Source organism: Blennius ocellaris, assembly GCF_963422515.1.
Source record: "Blennius ocellaris genome assembly, chromosome: 16".
In the NCBI taxonomy this organism is placed as follows: Eukaryota; Metazoa; Chordata; class Actinopteri; order Blenniiformes; family Blenniidae; genus Blennius; species Blennius ocellaris.
Window position 1 is genome coordinate 12,843,212 of NC_137665.1, and position 19,139 is coordinate 12,862,350.

The 19,139-nt window shown below is 39.8% G+C and overlaps 1 protein-coding gene across 1 annotated transcript; it reads left to right on the forward strand.

Moving 5' to 3' along the window:
- Positions 1-1,452: 1,452 nt before the first annotated feature.
- Positions 1,453-16,115, forward strand: shisa9b (shisa family member 9b). The gene is made up of 4 exons (XM_080511432.1): positions 1,453-2,268; positions 3,752-3,852; positions 10,098-10,238; positions 12,848-16,115. Exons 1-4 carry the CDS (start codon positions 1,757-1,759, stop codon positions 13,228-13,230), a joined length of 1,137 nt encoding a protein of 378 aa, XP_080367558.1. The 5' UTR covers positions 1,453-1,756; the 3' UTR covers positions 13,231-16,115.
- The last annotated feature ends 3,024 nt before the right edge of the window (positions 16,116-19,139 follow it).

Below are 19,139 nucleotides of genomic sequence, written 5' to 3' on the forward strand. Positions count from 1 at the left end.
AATCAAACCATAATTAAGACTGCAATGTTGACATACACAAATATAACTAAGTGTAGATATTTAAGCATTATTTTACATTGCAATCTCTATATACAGTTGTATGATGTGCTGGAGAATAGAAAGTGGGGTTTTCAAAGTGGGGGAGGGTGAGCATAACTTTGAAGAGCTGGATCAAACATTTGCCCCAATTATCATTATTTATTCTCAAAAATTTTATTGACAGATTTGTTTTTTCTGCTTCTGCACCCCTTAAAGATTTCTGGCAAGCCCGAATGATATCTTAAAAAAAAAACCTCTTTAATACAAAATCCAACCAGAAAACAGGTTTAAATCAAACATATTATTAAGTTTCACTGCCTGTAGTGAAATAATAGGACCATTAATGTTTTGTGAATAAATCCAGGATATTGGATTTAGCCCTTTGCAAGAGCTGGACCGATGGAGTCTAAAACAATAGTTTAGAGAAGCAGATGAAACTGAATTTTCTAGTGTATCATTTGTGTTACAACTATGTGGGAGAAGTGACAGTAACAGAAGCCAGGCGGGTTATAGCTCTAATTAAAAGTGCTAAACTTAAACACTGGACATATTTCTATTGGATGAACACTTTGAAAAAGAGGTCTAAAACTACTTTGTTCTGCTGGGAAGACAAAGTCTGTATGAGGACATTGTAATTCATTCAAAGACAAGCTTTTCCTCTATTTGTCCAACAATTTGTGATCTAAAATCAGGTGAAGAAAAGCATTTTTCTTATATATATTACAAAAATGAATTGAAGATATTTCAAAGTCAGCGTATACTATGACGTGATCAACTAGGAGTACCCTTGTTTGTAAAAGTTTATACATTTTATTTTTTGTATTTTTCCCACCATATTTTATATTGCTCATCAAACGTCGTGTGTGTGATAACGTGGCACAAATAATGGATGAATTGGTCATTTTAAATCCAAAGTACGTACTTATATTTATTACTCAAACAAGCAAAAAAAATGTTTAATAATATGTCCATATGTCATTATGTCATTTTTGCAAGTAAAACAACCAATGTCATAGTGTCAGATTTATTCAGAGTGACTCAGTCGTATTTAAATCTTATTTAAAACAGAGGGTAAACAAGTCATCATTAACTTGGAATTTGTGTTTCTATTGTTATGAACCATAATAAAAGCCAATCAGCCAATCTGGCAAAAAAAAAAACCTCTGCAGATCGGTTTTGTGTTGTGGATGCTGTTGTAGGTGTGATTTTGGCCACCGATTTTTATCTGTAGTCTTTTTTTTTTTTTTTTTTACGCGACAACACAATAATAATGGGCTGTGCGGGGTTGTAATTAGAACCGTTGCCTACCGCTCTGCTCTCATTGGCTCTCTCCCTCTCTCCCCAACAAATTCACTCACTCACCGGGTCCTTTGCTTGGTCTTTCTTTCTCCCTCTCGGCGCTGCAGCCTCAGAGGTGGCTGTCTGTCACCCTGCAGAAACCAGGGCGCACTGATGCTCTTCAACTATTTACTAGTTGTAGACCTTACTTTGGGTATCTGAACTCCCTTCACGCTTCCTTTTTTTTTTTTTTTCATTTTTACTATTGCTTTTAGTCCAAGGACTGAGAAGTGAATTGTGGCACAGTGGTTTTACGCATGGAGGTTGGAATCAGCCTCCCCACCTTTACGCATGGCTCTCTCCTCCTCCCCCCCTCCGCAGAAGGTTCAGTCGGGCTGATGAGAGCTTGTGTCAACAAGGGAGTAAAAAGTGAGTAACTATGCGGGGAGCAGAGCTGCTGCTCGGTTACTTTCTGGTGAAAGTTATGGTGTGCGACGCGGAGGGCGAGCCGGGTCAGAGCGTCGACGACGGCTTCATGCTGGTGACCGGGTTCAACGAGTCCAAGGACGCGGACGGCGAAGTGACGGAGAGTCCGCACGTCGAGGACAAGTGTCGCGGCTACTACGACGTGATGGGCCAGTGGGACCCGCCGTTCGTGTGCAGGACGGGGAACTACCTGTACTGCTGCGGCACCTGTGGCTTCAGGTTCTGCTGCGCCTTCAGGAGCTCCCGGCTGGACCAGACCACCTGTAAGAACTACGACACCCCGCCGTGGATGATGACAGGCAGACCACCTCCCAAAGTGGACGTGGCGCTGGAATCCGCCAAGGATAAGACTAACCTGATTGTGTATGTTATCTGCGGGGTCGTGGCCATCATGGCTCTGATTGGGATTTTCACCAAGCTGGGTTTGGAAAAGACGCACCGTCCAAACAGAGAAAACATGTCTCGGTAGGTCATCTGTTCTCTTCCTTCTGTTGTGACACTTGTCTTGGCCAATCATGCTGATTTAAATGTACACATTTGTTTAAGTTGATCATTTGGTGGTGAGCAAACCCTGTATAACTAAATAATAGCAACAAATTGATCCATAAATAAAAGATGGAAAACATTTAAAAATGACACAGCTTAACATAGAATTAATTATAAAAAGATTTTCCACACATCAATTTCACCAATTTGTCACTCCGATCATTCTGAGTTGCATATTTGCCCACCATGGGTGCTTTCCATGTTCATTGGAGGTCCAATAGAAATTATACAAAAGAACATTTTGCCTGAGATCAACTGCATGCATTGCCAATGAACTCAAATACATGACCATTACAATTTCTTGTACCTCACCTTTGTATCTTTGTAAGGAAAATAATGAAAGTAAAATGTGCATAAAATTTCTGCATGTATGTGAATAACACACAGGCTTCATTTTTCTAAAACACACTTCATGCGTGGACACAATTAGCCTTACTACTGTTTCACTGCCCACTCAGGAGAGTGATTTCACACCTAGAAACATGTGTGATCAAACATTTGTAAAAAAAAAAAGTAAAAGCAAAATCTAAAAGCCAGAAACACACGAAGCAGATGCTGCTGAAACATTTAGATGAGATTTCTTCGTTACCTGAGTCAATGTTACTTGAATCTGAGGAGGCCCTTGTGACAAAAATGTAATTACAATCCTGGGATTGTAGAAGCTTTTGATTTCCACCTCTAACATTGAGAAAGCTGAGGACACAGGCCCTTGATTTACTGGAGGTATAATGCAAATTAAGAGATTAATGTATTACAACACATAATACATATTTGCACAGGAGATTTTTAATGCTGTAATGAAAGAAAACCAGATTTGCTTTTTTTTAAAGTACATGTTAACATTTTTGGTTAAAGCTGCCATTTTTGCTTTAAAAATGTAGTTAAGACTAATGTAGTAAAGACAATTTGATCTGGATTATTTCTAGCAAAGTGCTTTTGGACTGCCATAGATTAAAAAGATGTATTTCTTTTTTCAGCCCCAAGCAGCCGCACCACAACGTAAACTCAAAACCCAGCTGGGTATGCTTTATTATGGTTTTAAATCCTGGGTGCTTTCCTCACATGTGCACAGCTGAGCCCCCGTGCTATAAAGTGGGTGTGAATGTTAGATTACTGCTTTCATGAAGTCACACTCGGCTCTTCCTTCGTCGATACTGAAAGACGGGAGCATGTGTCTGGAGAGGGTGTTTACAAAGCTGTTAAACAGATCTGAGAAGATGCTGATAGTATGAAGTTATTAACAGAAGATGGTGGAGACTTTTAATTGAGACACAAAGAAAAGCGATGGTTGTGAGACTTGTTTTCGGGGGGGCGCTCACATGAATTGCTTACATTCAATCGTTTCCACCGCTGACAAAACACCCCACAACGTCCTCTCTGCAACTGTTCTCCATGTTTTCAGAGGTCTCGCACAAGTGATCCGCCACCCTGCCTCTGAACATATGGACGACATTGGATTCGGTCAACACTACGAAAACATACAAACCAGAGTTAACAGCTTCCGTAAGTATCTACACATTTCTGTCTCCATATTTAGGACAATCTGCTGGTTTTCATATGGAACATCAAGGTGCGACTTGCAGTGCAGATTGGGTCAGATTCATGCGTCCATTTTGTCTCCATAAGATCTTTAAAAACTTTTCTATAAGCAGACTAAAAAAAAAACAATAAAACAAGGGGTTCTGTCAACTCTTATGCCTCGTCTCATTTGAGTGCTGGACCTTCCACAATAAAATATACTGTCAATGGTGATTCAGTTCAATCTGTAGAGATTAACAAGAATTAAAGGAAGGTTTTCATTATGAAAACACAGATAGACCCTTGTGTAAAGCCCAATGACTGTTGCACCTGTTACACTTATAGTTTTGAACTAAAGCTTTATTCAGAATAGGGTTTTTTTTTAATTTACTTCCTTGACATTACATTCTGTCCTAATACATGAACATCACTCATGAGCACTACTCTTTTGTAGTTATAAATCTCATACTAGGAGGCACGTAGAGTCAATTTCCTGCTCTGATTTATCAGTGAAACCGGAAGTAACAGAGAAAGAAGAAGAAAAATATCATCGGTCCCAAATCCTGAAGGCTGCTGAGGCAATTAGTCACACCCACAGCGATCACTTAACATAGACACTAATTACCACTGACAACCAACAGCTCTTTCTTAGCCAGTCCGTATTGTATGCCACAGCCTCACACAATATAGTTCTCCTTCACTCTCTCATTCATCAGCACCAACGCCTACACGCACCCCCATGTACAGAAAATGAAGAGTTCTTATTAATGCCTTGATCGCTTCAGTCAGTAAAGGTCTCTTCTTGTTTCTTCCCCCCCGTCTCACTGCACGTTGGATGATTATGGCAAATGGCATTGCGTGAAAAGAAAAGGCTTTGGGGAAACAGTCAAGCACAGATCTTGACTGTTTCCTTTGTCCATAAAAGCCTGGTTAGGCTGAATACTGTTGAGGTCGAATGTCAGTACAGTTTACATCTTGTTCAGCTCAAGGTCAGAAGATGGTGACAAAATGTAACCGTGATCTGATCCATTTTATGCATCAATGAAATATGCTGTAGTAAAAACAATACAGTGAATTAATAGTTGACAGTGAGCGTCAAGATGCTTTAGTTTGGATGAAAAAAGCTTTTAAAGATGATTTATTTGAGGAAAATGAAACTCAATATTATATATCAATAATGTTGTGGCCTGTTTTCACTGGCCCTCGGGAGAACAGCAGGTGATTTTACTCGGTTTTTTTTTATATTTCCTCAATATGTAAACACGGCATTTTTGTAGACAGTTGAAAGGCAATTTTAGAGTAAATTCAGAAAACAAATCAAATAAATGTAGATATGTGTAAACAATTCTCTTCACAAATGTTTAAATAATTTTAAGCTGTGCAAATTATCGTCAGACAGGAATTCATGATGGACGATCCTCAACATCGTAGCGCTCATGTTGAGAACTGCTATGTGGTAGCAGGAACGTTATGTAATCAGTGTCACTTAATGATAGGACAACAGCACTGACAGCTTTCTGCATGTGCTATTTAACTTGTTGCTAAATGTGGCTGCCACAAGGTCACTGCGCCTTCTGTCACTCAGCAATGTCGTACTTCCATAACTGAACCTGGAAACTCGAAACGTACACGGCAGATTTCTGGCTTTGGCTGACCTGCACTTTGTAATTCCACAAAATGAACCCAGGTGAGGAATTGTAAATACAGCTCGATGTTCAAATAGAGTATGCAACCAATAACAGTCGGATTCCACTCCTTGTTGCAGGTCTCTGTGCTAAAATTAAATCTATACATCTATTCCGTATCAGCTATAGTCTGACCTGTTTGCTGGTTATTGGAAAGAAAAAGAAAACGCTTACTATTATAGGTCATGCACAACATTTAATTTTGGGCCTGTTTGGTAAATACACTTGAAGATCCAATATCTTGAGAGCAGGACTCATAATCTGTTTTTTTTTACAGCGAACAACCTTGTTCACTTTCTGTATTAAACATATAAGAAAGATTTAATGCTGCTACATATCATACATCCGTCCTTGTAAATTGTGTAACAAAACTGGTCCACATGTGTGCAATGCAAACACACATTCAGTGTATGTCGTCAGGTGGACTTTATCAGACAAAATAAACGAGCTGGAAAAGTCCTTGTTATAATAAAGTTGAATAGTCTAGAAAAGAAACAGCAGAAACCATAAAAGAGCAGCGATTCCAAATGGGTTCTGATCCTTTTTTTTTTTTTGAGATCGTTATTGGGAATTGAATGTAGGACTAACTGTACTGAAGACGACGCGGCTTCCCTTTCACTTGGTGACCTTGAACATGTCGATCCGTGGAGGCTTACCGAGACGATGAGAGGGATTCTGTGTAATTGAGTTGGCCACACCATGGTGATGATTGCTGTTTCTTTTGACAGTGATCCTTGAAAGGCTACAATAGGTGAGGGGATATTCTTGCCACATGTACAGCAGTGCTTTCCTGTGGTGTGCCCCACCTATAATAGTCATTGTATATAAGGGACAGTAGTCCAAAGCAGTGAGTGAAGGGCTCCAAAGGGAGCCCCCCCCCCCCACCCCATCCTCATCTGTTGCCTGTCAAAGATAACAAAAATCCATGAGACTGGGCTATGAGCGCTCATTCTCTTCAAGCATTACAGATTTTGTGAGCTGGGTTTCTTTGGCTACCAGTACTATCCCCTCTGTGTCCTAGTGGACGTCTGCGTACACGGGGCAACTGTGGAGTGTGGCCTCTTTTTACTCCAGGCAGCCAGCCAGAGAGAACAAAGTCTCCGCTCAGTGCCAACATTCCACTGGTGCATGACAGTCCATTTCCTCACTTCCAGATAGAAATGAATTTCAGCTGCATTACTTCTGACAGCCGCTTCCAAAACGTGGAGTCGATCCGCGGCTCCGGTCCCACCTGCCACATCCTGCACGCCGAACACCTCAAATCTTCAAGCAGATAATTACAAAGCGACATCATGAGAAGCTCAGAAAACATTTGGATGGTGACAGAAGGTTGGTGTGTGGCATGGCTGCGGAGAATAGGCTTGCTACAGATGGTTGGCTTGAGTTTGCTTTATACTCACATGCAGCTGGACCAAAGTCTGAAGTGTTTTAAACGTTCTATAAACTTCAATGTTCCCACTATTTGGTCTTAGTCAGAAATCTCCCCGATTTCACAACGTGATGATCCAAGGCGTCATCTTTCAAAGTACTGTTAGGATTTAATGTTACAGATGAAGCTTTATGAACATTTATCCATCCTTTTTTTTTGTTGGGTTTTTTTGGGACAACTGTGAGCTGTTTTATGTGACGAGTTGGAAGAATTATTTCCAGTCTCTCCATGTGTTATTTTTAAATGATACCTCCTCTTTAACTCTTTGATTAAATATGTATTTTTAACTATTATCAGTGCTGAAAAAAACCAAATAATGCTGGTAGTTTGATGAAAACCTCTTCACGCAGCGAATACACTTGACTGAATAAAGACGTGTGTTGACGTCGTAAAGTATTGATTGTGAGAAGCGACACTTTATTCACATGGGGAAGAGCAGCTGATAAACAAAAGAGCTCTGGCTTTGTGAACGTGATCTTTGTTTTCTTGTTGATAATCACAATAACCAACATTACTACAGAAGAAAAGCCAAACATGCGTACTCTATATCCTAATTGAACCACACATTATGTCAGATTTATAAAACAGATTAGATCCAGTAATGTATTAATAGTACGAAGAATAATTTAGCTCAGCTTTGTATTGGTCATGTGTCTATATAGAATTAAGGTCTATAGTTTGATGTTAACATTTTCTGAATTCTGACAGAAAATGACATAATATTGACTTCATCAGAAGTAGGCTGTCTGTAAATAAAAGGACCCTTCTCCCTGTATCATTTATTTCGGGGCAGATCCCAAAATATCATCCTCTTAAATCTTTTATGAGTTCCTGGGAGGTGTCTGCTTCTGGAGTGTTAACTTGCTTATTTCCAGCAACAACTGTGGCGTCTTTAACCTTACGAGTCTTGAGAAGCGCTCGAGTTTTCCTCCAGAAGCCGACACAAAAGCTGTGACTCTGACAACAGTGCAAACACCCAACGACACTCCGTCAACAGTCAGACAAACCAAGAAGATAAACGACTTCTCATCAATACTGAAGTTAAAATCCTCTTTCTTTAAAAAAAAAAAAAAAATACATGGAAACGACCATGTTTTCCTTGTTTAGGTTTTAAACATGGCAACCAAAGCATTCAGCATGGCTAAATGACTTCCTTTTGGTTCCTATCTTGAAGCTGAAACTCAGACTTTGACCTTGACTGGAGGATCAGTTAAGTGAGGCGAGACCACAGAGGTGGTGTGGATTACAAACTTGCTCCTGAGCGGCATTGCCAATGACAACTAAGATAATTTTCCATGGAAATCATTTACCTGTTAGGAAAATGCATGGGGCCACATTTGATCTGGACGTGTGGCTTTCAAGTGTGTCGGCGGGGCTTTCCCCGGGGTGGGGTGGGGGGTCACCATAGTGAAGAAAATGTCCGGGTCAGGGGGATGCTTTTTCTGATATCTTAATAAAACAGAGTTAAATTGAATTGAGTTTAACTCTAATGGAGGCAAATTTCAAATTTCAAAAGAAGCTTTAGTGTAACAGTTATAACACATTCAGATCATTTGAAGACTTGCCAGATGTTTTAAAGTCAATACAACTAACCAGTGAGGGAACAGTTCTGCTGTTTATTTCATAAGAATGGGAAAAACCATTAAGAAGTCTGTCAACCAGGACTGACTGATTGTGTGAGACAAATCTTTAACTCGTGCGGGGGATTGGTTCGGTTTCTCAATCTCACCTTCCCACATTTTAAAAATCCCTCCAAAACAGTTCATGTCTGTTTTTCACATGTATGTACAGCACAACAGACTTCTGGAAAAGCAGCATTATTATTCTGGTTTGGTGAACTAAAACTGAAATAAATCCAATGTACACTGCATCAGCAGAGGAGCTTGTCAGTTTCACACTGAATGAGGGTCTGTGTCCATGGCCCACTTACAGTATGAAACTGAAGCAGGTCAATAAGCTTGGAAAAAGAACCTGACGATTTAACACAGATAAACCTGATGTCGGGACATCAGACTTTTTCCACTGTTTGGTTCTTATACAACTGAGTTTGATACCTTATCTTTGCATGTTAACAAGGCTGCTCGGTCTTGTTTTTTAAGGTCATGGTTTTCAGTAGAGCTTAAAGATGTCCTGATCATCCAACAAACACGGAGACATCATTTGTTTCTGTCTGCTTAAAAACAACCTTCAGATCTGATCCCACTCATTACACCATTCCCTTGTTGGGGTGTGATGAAGTGGACGATCTGTTGAAGCTGTCCTTTGCATCGTTTCATGAGACAGCATTGATAATTTGAGACTTTCCAAATTAATTAGCACAGTAATAAAGTTTCTTGCTGACCAGTGGGGAATAAGAGCCTAATTAACCTATTTTCTGTATTAATGATGTGTTTTTATCAGACACATTCTAGTCCAAGGACTAACGGACTCATCATATTTAAACTTTACAAAATAACCTTTTCTATCCAAGTGAGCAGTAAAACCTCCTCAAACTCAGATCACCTTGAAATGAACTGCCTGCATCATCTCATTGCATTTGCAAGTACTGGAGCCGATCCATCAACATGTTGCTATCTCTACCCGATGTACAGGACATATATATATACATCAATGGCACGTACAAGCAGCAGCCTGCTGAGAGTCGGCACGTTCTACCAATCTCCTCCGATCTGAACAAGGAGAAGACACTCCGAACATCTGTTTGCTCTGTCATGCCAGTAGGCAGGGGGCCAGTCTATTTGCTGTGCACCCCTTAATTTACCAGATGTCTACTGTGGGATTAGTTCGGGTTTACAAAGAGCCACCGTGGCTCTCCAGCTGGGTCGCCAGAAAAGTCTACTTAAGGGAAAGTGACACTACCAAGTTAAAGATGTGCTCATCGGATATTCACCTTCATTCTGTCAGGCCGCATTTTGGAAAATTGACATGATGCAACAGTCACTCAGAGGAGAGCAAGTCTCTTTAATTTAAAACATTGAAAACAAGGATGTTTAGATGATTAAGGTGAATTTGAGACTTGTTGCTGGGGTGATTTATTTTCATTATGTTGAAACTTTTACATTTATACCCTTTGCCTGCATGAACAACATGAACAACTTGTGTTTCCTGTGCTTCAGACAGCAACCAGATGAACAACATAGCTCACTCACCAACCCTGATAAGTCAGCCATACCCAGCCGTGGGACCGATCACCAGCCCGTATGAGCAACAGAAGCCTGTGAAGGATCTCAACAAGTATGCCTCACTCAAGGCTGTGGGTAAGACTTTGTTTACCATGAGCGGACATTCTTAATTTCCTCTGGTAAAGTCGCATAATACATTACTTGAGTCTAAATCAAGGATGATTGTAAAGGTGTGGGTAACTTTATAGGTTTGCGCAGAAAAATAATAGAATCAATAGAAAATAAATACATAACGTGCATCATCATGATAATATCAAAACAATAATGCCTGAATTATTGCTCCAACTGCCGTTAATGTTGCACTTTACTAACAACAATCTATTTCAAATTCACAATCACAATTACGTAAGACGTCTGACTTTGAGATCTGATCAGACAAACAAGTATAATATTTACAGAGCGCAGCATTTAGGGCACCGTCTACAAAACCAGCAGTTTCTCTTTAAATAGAAATGTGGCTGTTTTGAATCTGTCAGATCTCTTGCTGACAGAAATCCCTGTGAGTTAATCCACAGTCCATCAATGCCAAAAGCAAGAGGACCACTGAAAGATTATTTATAGAAGCAAGTTTGCTGTTCTTCTGTTGTACTAATTCTGGAATGTCTGCAGCCGGTGCATGGACGAGTAAAATCAGCTAAAATGGAAATAGTATCTGTGAAGAAAAACACATTTTCATTTTTAATCTTGAAATATTTATGTAAATGTTTGAAGATGTAATTGGAATCAGTGTAGCCTTGCAATGTAAACAAAGTAAATGAGGAAGAAAATAAATTAAATTCACTGAACTGAATTGAATTACTGCTTTTGACCAACCATCTTCCATGATCTGCTTAAACCCCTGATACAAGCCGAGAAAAACTTCGACAAATGCAAGAATAAAACGGCATCAAAGTGAGGCGTGAAGGTATTTGTAGGTGTGAAACTGATGCTATTAGCTCTGTGAAAATTGAGTCTTATTTTAGATTCCACCTGAATCAATTAGCTGTGTTTGATGGAGTCGGCCAACGGAAGACATGACAGCTATCAGCAGGCGTGTAGTAGATCCAATCACAGCTCTCGCTCCCTCACTGTGATCCACCGAAGTACCGTCAAAATAACTGATCATTAGGGAAAATAGAAATGGGGCAAAAACCTCAGTAAATGAGCCCGGGGACAGGAGACAATCACGAGTAATCAAAACACAAATAAGTGGGAGCGTGGTGATGGGATGCAGCGACACCACACACACTGCGATGAGCGACTGTTAAGAGATGATCACAACTACTACGATCTCACGTCTCTATTCCTGTATCAGGTGGATTCACGGCTCACATATTGACTGCCTCTAATAAAGAGGCCACATTAAAGGTTATCTGAGAGACATTTCATTTGAGAAATTTTTTTTTTTAAGTCTGAAACCCACGGGTGGAAATGACAAAGGGGAACACAGGAGCCTCAAGTGCTTCGGCTCTTTTACTGCTGAAGTGCAAAAAAATACTGTTTTCACAAATAGTCTGCACCTGATTAGGCACATAGAATCTCACTTCAGTGCTTATTAAAGGCAATTTAGGGAGAATGAATATAGCGAGATGGATGCCAAAAGACAGTAGGTACTGTGCAGTGGTCTTCTGGCAAATGTCAGAACTGTACCCGACGCTACACCGGACGGCAAACATGTCAAATCCAAAGAGCAACTGCACGTGTGTTTACGATATGTTAATTGGCACAGATTAAATTTTATACAGGTAGGCCCAGTGTGAAAACAACTTTGAAAAAAAATGTGTTTGTCATATGAGTGAATCTCCACCAAATCATTAAATATAATCAGCATTTACCAATATTTTAATAATCAGCTAACAACCAGCATGGGCCTCATTCCCAAGGACCAGCATGAACCGTAAAGCTGACATTTATTGTATTTATTGATATTCAAGTTAATCTTGGCATGTGTTGTCGTGCTCAGCTTTCATATTGCACCACGTTTAATTTTCGATTAGATCACAATATTATAGGCTAATTATAAATGATATATGATTTAGATTAGCTGTTATAGCCAACAATGGCTTAAATATTGAATCAGAAACACTGTTTTTGCACCTTAATGCATATTCAAACTGTAAACAGGAAATTTCTTTCCTGAATGATTATTAAGATTACTACTTACGTTTGTAGGATTAGTTGTATGTTTAGTTTTGGAGCCTTATTTCTACCATAGTGTGGCATTTTCCAGAAGGAGGGAACCCAGAATGTGCACTTTTGTGTGTTGAGATACTTTCTTGCAAGTGTTTTCATACATATCAACTCATGTAGATGTGGAAGCAAACAAGGTAATATGACAATGTACCAGTAAAGAAAATCTGATGATTAACATGGATGTTAATTTAGATGCATATCAGTGTTACATAATGATTGAAAGTAAGCATCATGTACTAAAACTGCTCCTTGTATTATTTAAGAGTAACATAATGGGAAACTGGAAATCTGTTTGGGCGTCTGAAAATCTGTGTGACCGTATCTGTTGCTTCACTTTGGTTTTAATCAGTAGATAAATCAACAAATCAACATCCAAGTAAACAAAGAATTCTTGGGGGGGGGAGCCATGTAAGATCTGTGTTTTGTTAAATTGGCTGGAGTGTGAAGTTATCTTTTATGTCACTCTCTTCACTAACCCCTAACCCCAAGGTCATCTCCTTCTTTCTTGTTAGCTGAGAAATCTAATGACAGCTTCCATAGCAGCCGGCGGCAAGTTATGGAGATGACAACCAAGGGAGGTCTTCCTATGGAGGCCATGGACATGGAGCCGGAGCTGAGTAACCCCTACAGCCCCCCCAGACAGCTGTCCACAAAGCAGAACGGACACAAGCACAAAAGCTCCAGGAGCCACAGCGCACAGTCTCTGTGCTACAGCTCCAGTGCTGCTGCCAGCCCGGCTGTGCTCAGATCCTGGGAGAGCAAGGAGATGCTGGGACTCCGACAGAGTTACGGCCCAAAGAAACTCTGCATCATTGAGCAGGAGCTGCACAGCGCTCGCTACATGCCTCCACAGCCATACTTTGTCACCAACAGCAAGACAGAAGTGACGGTATGAGACGACGGGCTCTGAGCGTCAGGCCTTTAGGGAGGGAGGCGTCTGCAGATGGTGGGTAAAGTAGCGGATAGTGGCACAGATTGTAATATGTGCATTTGTGTTTGTAACAAGCAGCATTTAGGAGGGACTGTTGCAGGACTCTGTATCACTCACTGTGCCTCACAAGGGGACTGTGATGAATATGTTGTGTTTGGTGTTCATTAATATCCAACAGGTAATGACACACCTCAAGTATTACAAAGATGAGATGTAACACACAAAGTGCTGTTGTCATTATCTACTGAGATACCTTATTGTGTATTTTTTGGGTTAAAATGACATTGTTGATGGAAAAAAAAAACATATTTACTCAACAAGAACTGTTGAAGGTGGTGGACTGATGGACCATAGAAACTGTTGAGAAATGTGTGCCGAAACATACGTGTTGATGTTTAAACACAGTAAGAGTTACAGTAAGCCTTTATCTCCATTTTCCTCCAGTCTGTAACATGTGCACCCTCTAAAACATTACCACTCAAAACACCTCAAAAGTCCAAGTTAAGTGAGGAATGCGCTCATTTTAGAAAAGAAACCTGTCAGAAAAGAGGAAGATAATCTGGTTTGCTTCCATTTTGGTGAAATTCATCCACTAAGTCCATCTGTAAAAGTGTAACTGTGGAATTAAATCTACTTAAAGACACATTCAATAGTCTGTTTCAATGAATTCTGTGAATGTAGTATCTCATTTAAGGAAAAAAAAAATCCTCTGGATGCAGATGAATGAAGTCAATCCCAACAAACACAATCAGAAAAAGGAGAAACATTCTGCTTCTCTGCACGGCGAACAGCCAGTGTCGTATTGGTGTAATAGTGCCTCTCATCAGTATCAGCATGTGTCTGATGACCCTGGAAAATACTGTGCGTGAAGCCCCAGTATTTGAGTGTAAATGGTTTTATTCTTAGTAATCCATTACGCTCATAGGAAAAGTCCTCCTCAGTGGGAAGATTTTGCAATATGGTGAACAAACCTTATTTTTACTGACTATATCTGGTCTGATCAGCACACATGTAAACTGTAGCAGTTGGCACATGTCAAATGAGGTCAATGAAGTTCTGTCAGAATGAATGTAAAACATGTCGTGAAGCAAAGTAAACTTTCATCCGCTATGGGTCCGGGCTTTACGAATGATTCAATTAAGTGACCTGTAACATTTTACTGAGAAATTAACCTAAGTATTGTATTCTTTTACAAGATAAACACCTGATTTACTCAAAATCAGCTGCACTTTATCATTTGTCACACTATAATCCCAGCCAAGGAGTATAAAAAGATGCACACGTCTTACTCATGCAGCTCAGTCTGCATCCATGACTGCTACACAAGTGGGACGTGGGAACTGCTGGTGTCAAGACAGATATTTATATAGTCTTGAGTCTGCATCTCACACAAATCAATAAAAACGTTTAACAAGGGCAAAAACAATGCACACTGTATTTGTATGGTTGTTGAGAAATTCACTGACTGCAGAGCAAACGTTCTTTGGTTATACATATCTACTGGACAAGACTATACTGAACTTATTAATCAACTGTATATGGGATTATTTCACAGCCATAAGAGCTCTGGTTGTAACTTTTCCTTTTTCACAATGTGCATAGTCCCTATCACTGACTGTTCTTGTTTTGTGAATGCCTTGTTTCCTCATTGTTTCTATTCACAGTTGTTAAAACTATAGTTGTTCAACAAAAAAAGATCAAATGTGATATCACACGTTCAAAACACAATCAGTTTGGACTGTTCAAAGAAAAGCACATCACAGGTCTCACAGTTCACCAGTATTTTGTTGTATCACTTAGTTCATTATCAGTCGAGTGACCAAGTAATAGAAATAATCTTTCAATGTACGATACAAGGCTACACTTTCTTAACATGAAGTGCACATTTAGAGACTTCTCTGTTACTCAGCTGTAGTGTTTACATGTTTTTTTGTGCTGTAACACAAAGTCCTGCAAATCATTTGTAACTGCAGTGATCGATTTCATCGTAGTGTGCTTCATGGTTTGATTGCAATCCACTGAAGTCATTCAGAAGAAGTGGAAAACGTCTGCAGCAGGTTTTCAAAGTGTGGGGAGATGAACGATCTATTCAAAAAGCTCAAAGTCCACCAAGCCCTACAACTCCCAAGTTGTAATTTCTCAGGCTCATATTATATGATGGTTTTGTTAATAACTGTTAATAAACTGTTGATAACAGGGAATTAAAAAAAAGCGTTATTGTGCAACTGTTGCATTAGTTGCTTTGCGCTTAAGCTTACTAAATAACTTTAACTTTACATAAGAGTATTTTACCTTCTGCTAATTTAATTGATCTTTTTCAATGATACTATGTAAATTGCATCCCCACAATCCTCATTTCTTGCTGATGACCACAATCCCACACTTTGAAAACGACTGTGATACACATGGGTCATACAAGGCTTTGTATGCAAAGGAAAAAAAACACCATCAAAGCGCGGCTATTTTTTTTTTTCTTCTCATCCAACCACATGTAGTATTTGACACTACGTGAGCGTAGCATGTTACGATCATTCCAGTTGTTGTAAACGATATGGTTACATCCACAATCTTTGTTTTGTTCAACTGACTTACCTCTTTCGTTTGAAATAAGGAGAAAACAAACCTTGCTGGGTGGCAGACCCTGGGGTGCCAGTAGAAAATCAACAAAGAAACATAATAAAAACAAAGATACTGGTTTCTAAAGAGGTGATTTATCCCACAGTTTTGGTGCTCAGTAAGAAACGACCCCTGCAAAACGATACCGGTCAGTCTTAAAATGCCACACTGCAGTTTATGAGTCTTTCTGTTCTCTGGCTGTAAAAAAATTAAGTGTCATCATCCTGTTCTCATCATTAAAATTATTTTTAATAACTGCCTTGTTTCCAGATTTGCTTGAACCTGCACCTTTATCGGTTTAATTTACTGTTTTACATCAGTTTTCAGGAAATCACTATAATCCTAATCACTCATAGAAAAAAACTCGTCTGACACAGTTTCCTGTCGAGACCTGGATGAGTAAGCGAGCGCTTTGGACAGAGCTAAAAGACCCAGCGTTTCTTTGTGGACCTTGTTAAGTTTCACAGAAGGTTTGAGGCTCGACTGGCATGAAGCGTGTTCAATAAAACAACATAATGATGATTATGAGGAATGGTTTGTTAGGTTAGCCCTTAATACTAATATACATTGGGAAAGACTTTCCAGAGGAGAAAAGAACTAACTTAATTGAATATTATTGATTACTTTGCTCAGCAATTGTTCCTTTTTGTCGGCCCAATACAGCAACACAGGGAAGCTGCTAATGTAGCTATTGAAAAGAAGGATTTTCTGCAGGAGCTGGGGGGGGGGGGGGTTGATTTGAAGTTGAGAGAAGGCAAATATAAGATAATATCATTATCCTAGTATCATTATCAAAAGAATTCAATCACTGTGATAGAATCAACCCATTTTCATAAAAGCTGAACAGTTCTATGCATAGCATCAGGTTTAAGTTAAACCGTTTAACAAATCTCAGGTATTTGCCCAGTTGGTTGTTACCACTTCCTTGATGTTTTCGAAGGAGGTCAGTTCTTGTCCAGGCTGGAGGGAAGCTGGTGATTCCCGTGGCAGTTAGCACCCCCTGCTAACTGTGGTTGGCTGTGTCTGCAGGCTGAGGAGAAGAAGACGAAGTTGATGATTCAGGAGTCGTCCTTCTTTGCAGAAGGTGGTTGTTGTCTTTCCCAGACTGAGGAGCTGGTCGCTCAGGTCTGTGATGGTTTTCCTGCTTGTTGAGGAAAACACAAAGAGGTTCTGTGAGGCGTCAAAGGCCTCGGCCGGGCTGGCCTTGGGCCAGATTCACATGTCATGACCGTATCATGACAAATCAAGATTGTCTTTCCTTAGAAATGAACCAACTCCCTGTGGTGTTGTGAGATCCCAACCTGTTGCCAAATGTGAAGGGTCGGGGGAACACGTCTCCACAAATGCTCAGAAAAATGTGCGAACTATGCCACCATGACAAGGCAGTGACCGCGTCGGATCAGCTTTTGGACTTGCAGATTGCTCCTGTTTACAGCCTTACCTTCAATCATAAAAGCTTTTAACACACCTCAGGGACTGCTGTCATTTTCTTGAAAATGCCAAGAGACATTCTTATTAATTAGCAAATCATGTTTCCTACCACCAGGGTGGCTCCCGCTGGAAATTAAATCAGCACAATAACCCAGTTCAGTCAAACATTGAGGCACAGCAGTGTACTGGTCTGTAAAAGAAATAAAATCCTGCGGCAGCAACATAAAAACAGTTTTCTTCCATTAAATAATACACATTTGTACTCTTCACATAGACACGTTAACTCGATGGGGGAAAATGAATTCAAAAGCTGCTCGGATTAACACACTGACATGTGCAGTGGAGTAATAAATTAACTGCACAAACAGGTTTTAATTCAGAGAATCCCCTCAGGAGTTTACAACTACTACATGCAATTCTCTTGTTCCTCACAGAAAGGTTACTGCAGTGTGTCTATGATGTTGAATAAGCCGCTATTTCAACAGACAAGAAGCACAACTATGCAAAAGTTGATGTAGAATTTAGGAGAATTCAGTTTTGTAACAGTAACACAGTACAACTGAACAACTCTCAGACTTTAATGTGCCATTATTTGTCCAACTGTTCTATAAATATAACCCAGTTTCTGTACGGACTCTATTTCACTGAGACCTAAACGCTTGTCTACAACTTCCAACCTCACCACCACCAACAGGCGAACAAACTGCTGACTCAGCTGTTTTCAAACGTACCTACTCAAGTTCTTAGCGTGACATCTTCGGCAAACAAAAGACTCAATTATTAGAATGCAATTACACCACGAACAGATTGTGTGAGGCGAGTCATTTGCGCTCCCACTGGCATGAGCAAGGATGCCTTTTCAGGGGAGTGTGAAATATGTATCCTTGTGCCAAATGTAAGTTGAGTACGTCAAATTTTCAGTTTGTGACTAGATGCTTTCACATACAATTATTTAATGACTACACTCGACAAATAAGGCCTCCGCCTCCTGCGAGCCCAGCGAGAAGCTTGAAATGACAAGCTGTCCACATTTCTTCGTTGCTGACATAAAGAGCTGGACAGACTGTGGCTCCTGCAACAGATGCATTGTACATGAGCTAAAACTAAAAAAAACAAAAAAAACAAGCGATATTCATCCCAATTTGAGTCATAATGAAGAAAATGAGGGACACTGCAGTGTTTTATTGGAGAAGCGCAGCTGTGGTATTAAAATAATAGTGCTTCATAAGCAGCAACAACGGCCATCAGTTAGATATATCTGAAGGTCTGAGATAAGGTATTGATTTTAATTAAGTAATTCATTTGAGGTTTAAAAGGTACAGGCATTTACAATAACGTGCAAGCATTTGGATAGTTATTCCATTTTCAACAGTATAAACATGGATAGGGCTCCTTATATCCACAAGTACTGACTTAAGAAACTAAAGAGCTCAACAACAAGAAAAGAAAAACTCAGTTATAAGTGACTTGTATTCAAATTTCACTTATCGTGATTTGAGTTTTACATCCAAAGCAACAAAACAAGATAAATCCCATAGTCTGCTTCAATAAACTGTTTCATAACCATTTATTTTGCAAGACAGCCCATCATGTTGAATGTCAATTGTTAAATTAGAACTGATGGGACCTGAAAGAATCCGCTGAACGACACAAAACAACAGTCCTAAAGTCACTGTGTGATGTGCTACTGGTACATCTGTCAAATTCCAACTTGACCAACTCCATTACCTGTGCAATCAGAAAAGGAAACAGAAACAGGACAATAGCTGCCGCTCCCTGCAAATAAACACAAATGATAATATAGACAAATAAACAGACATCTGATC

Bases quoted from the DNA above. Each gene is read 5' to 3' on its own strand.
- shisa9b (XM_080511432.1), top strand. From the start codon at position 1,757: ATGCGGGGAGCAGAGCTGCTGCTCGGTTACTTTCTGGTGAAAGTTATG. The intron at 3,853-10,097 runs GTAAGTATCTAC...CCTGTGCTTCAG, and splicing joins AACCAGAGTTAACAGCTTCC to ACAGCAACCAGATGAACAAC. The intron at 10,239-12,847 runs GTAAGACTTTGT...CTTTCTTGTTAG, and splicing joins TGCCTCACTCAAGGCTGTGG to CTGAGAAATCTAATGACAGC.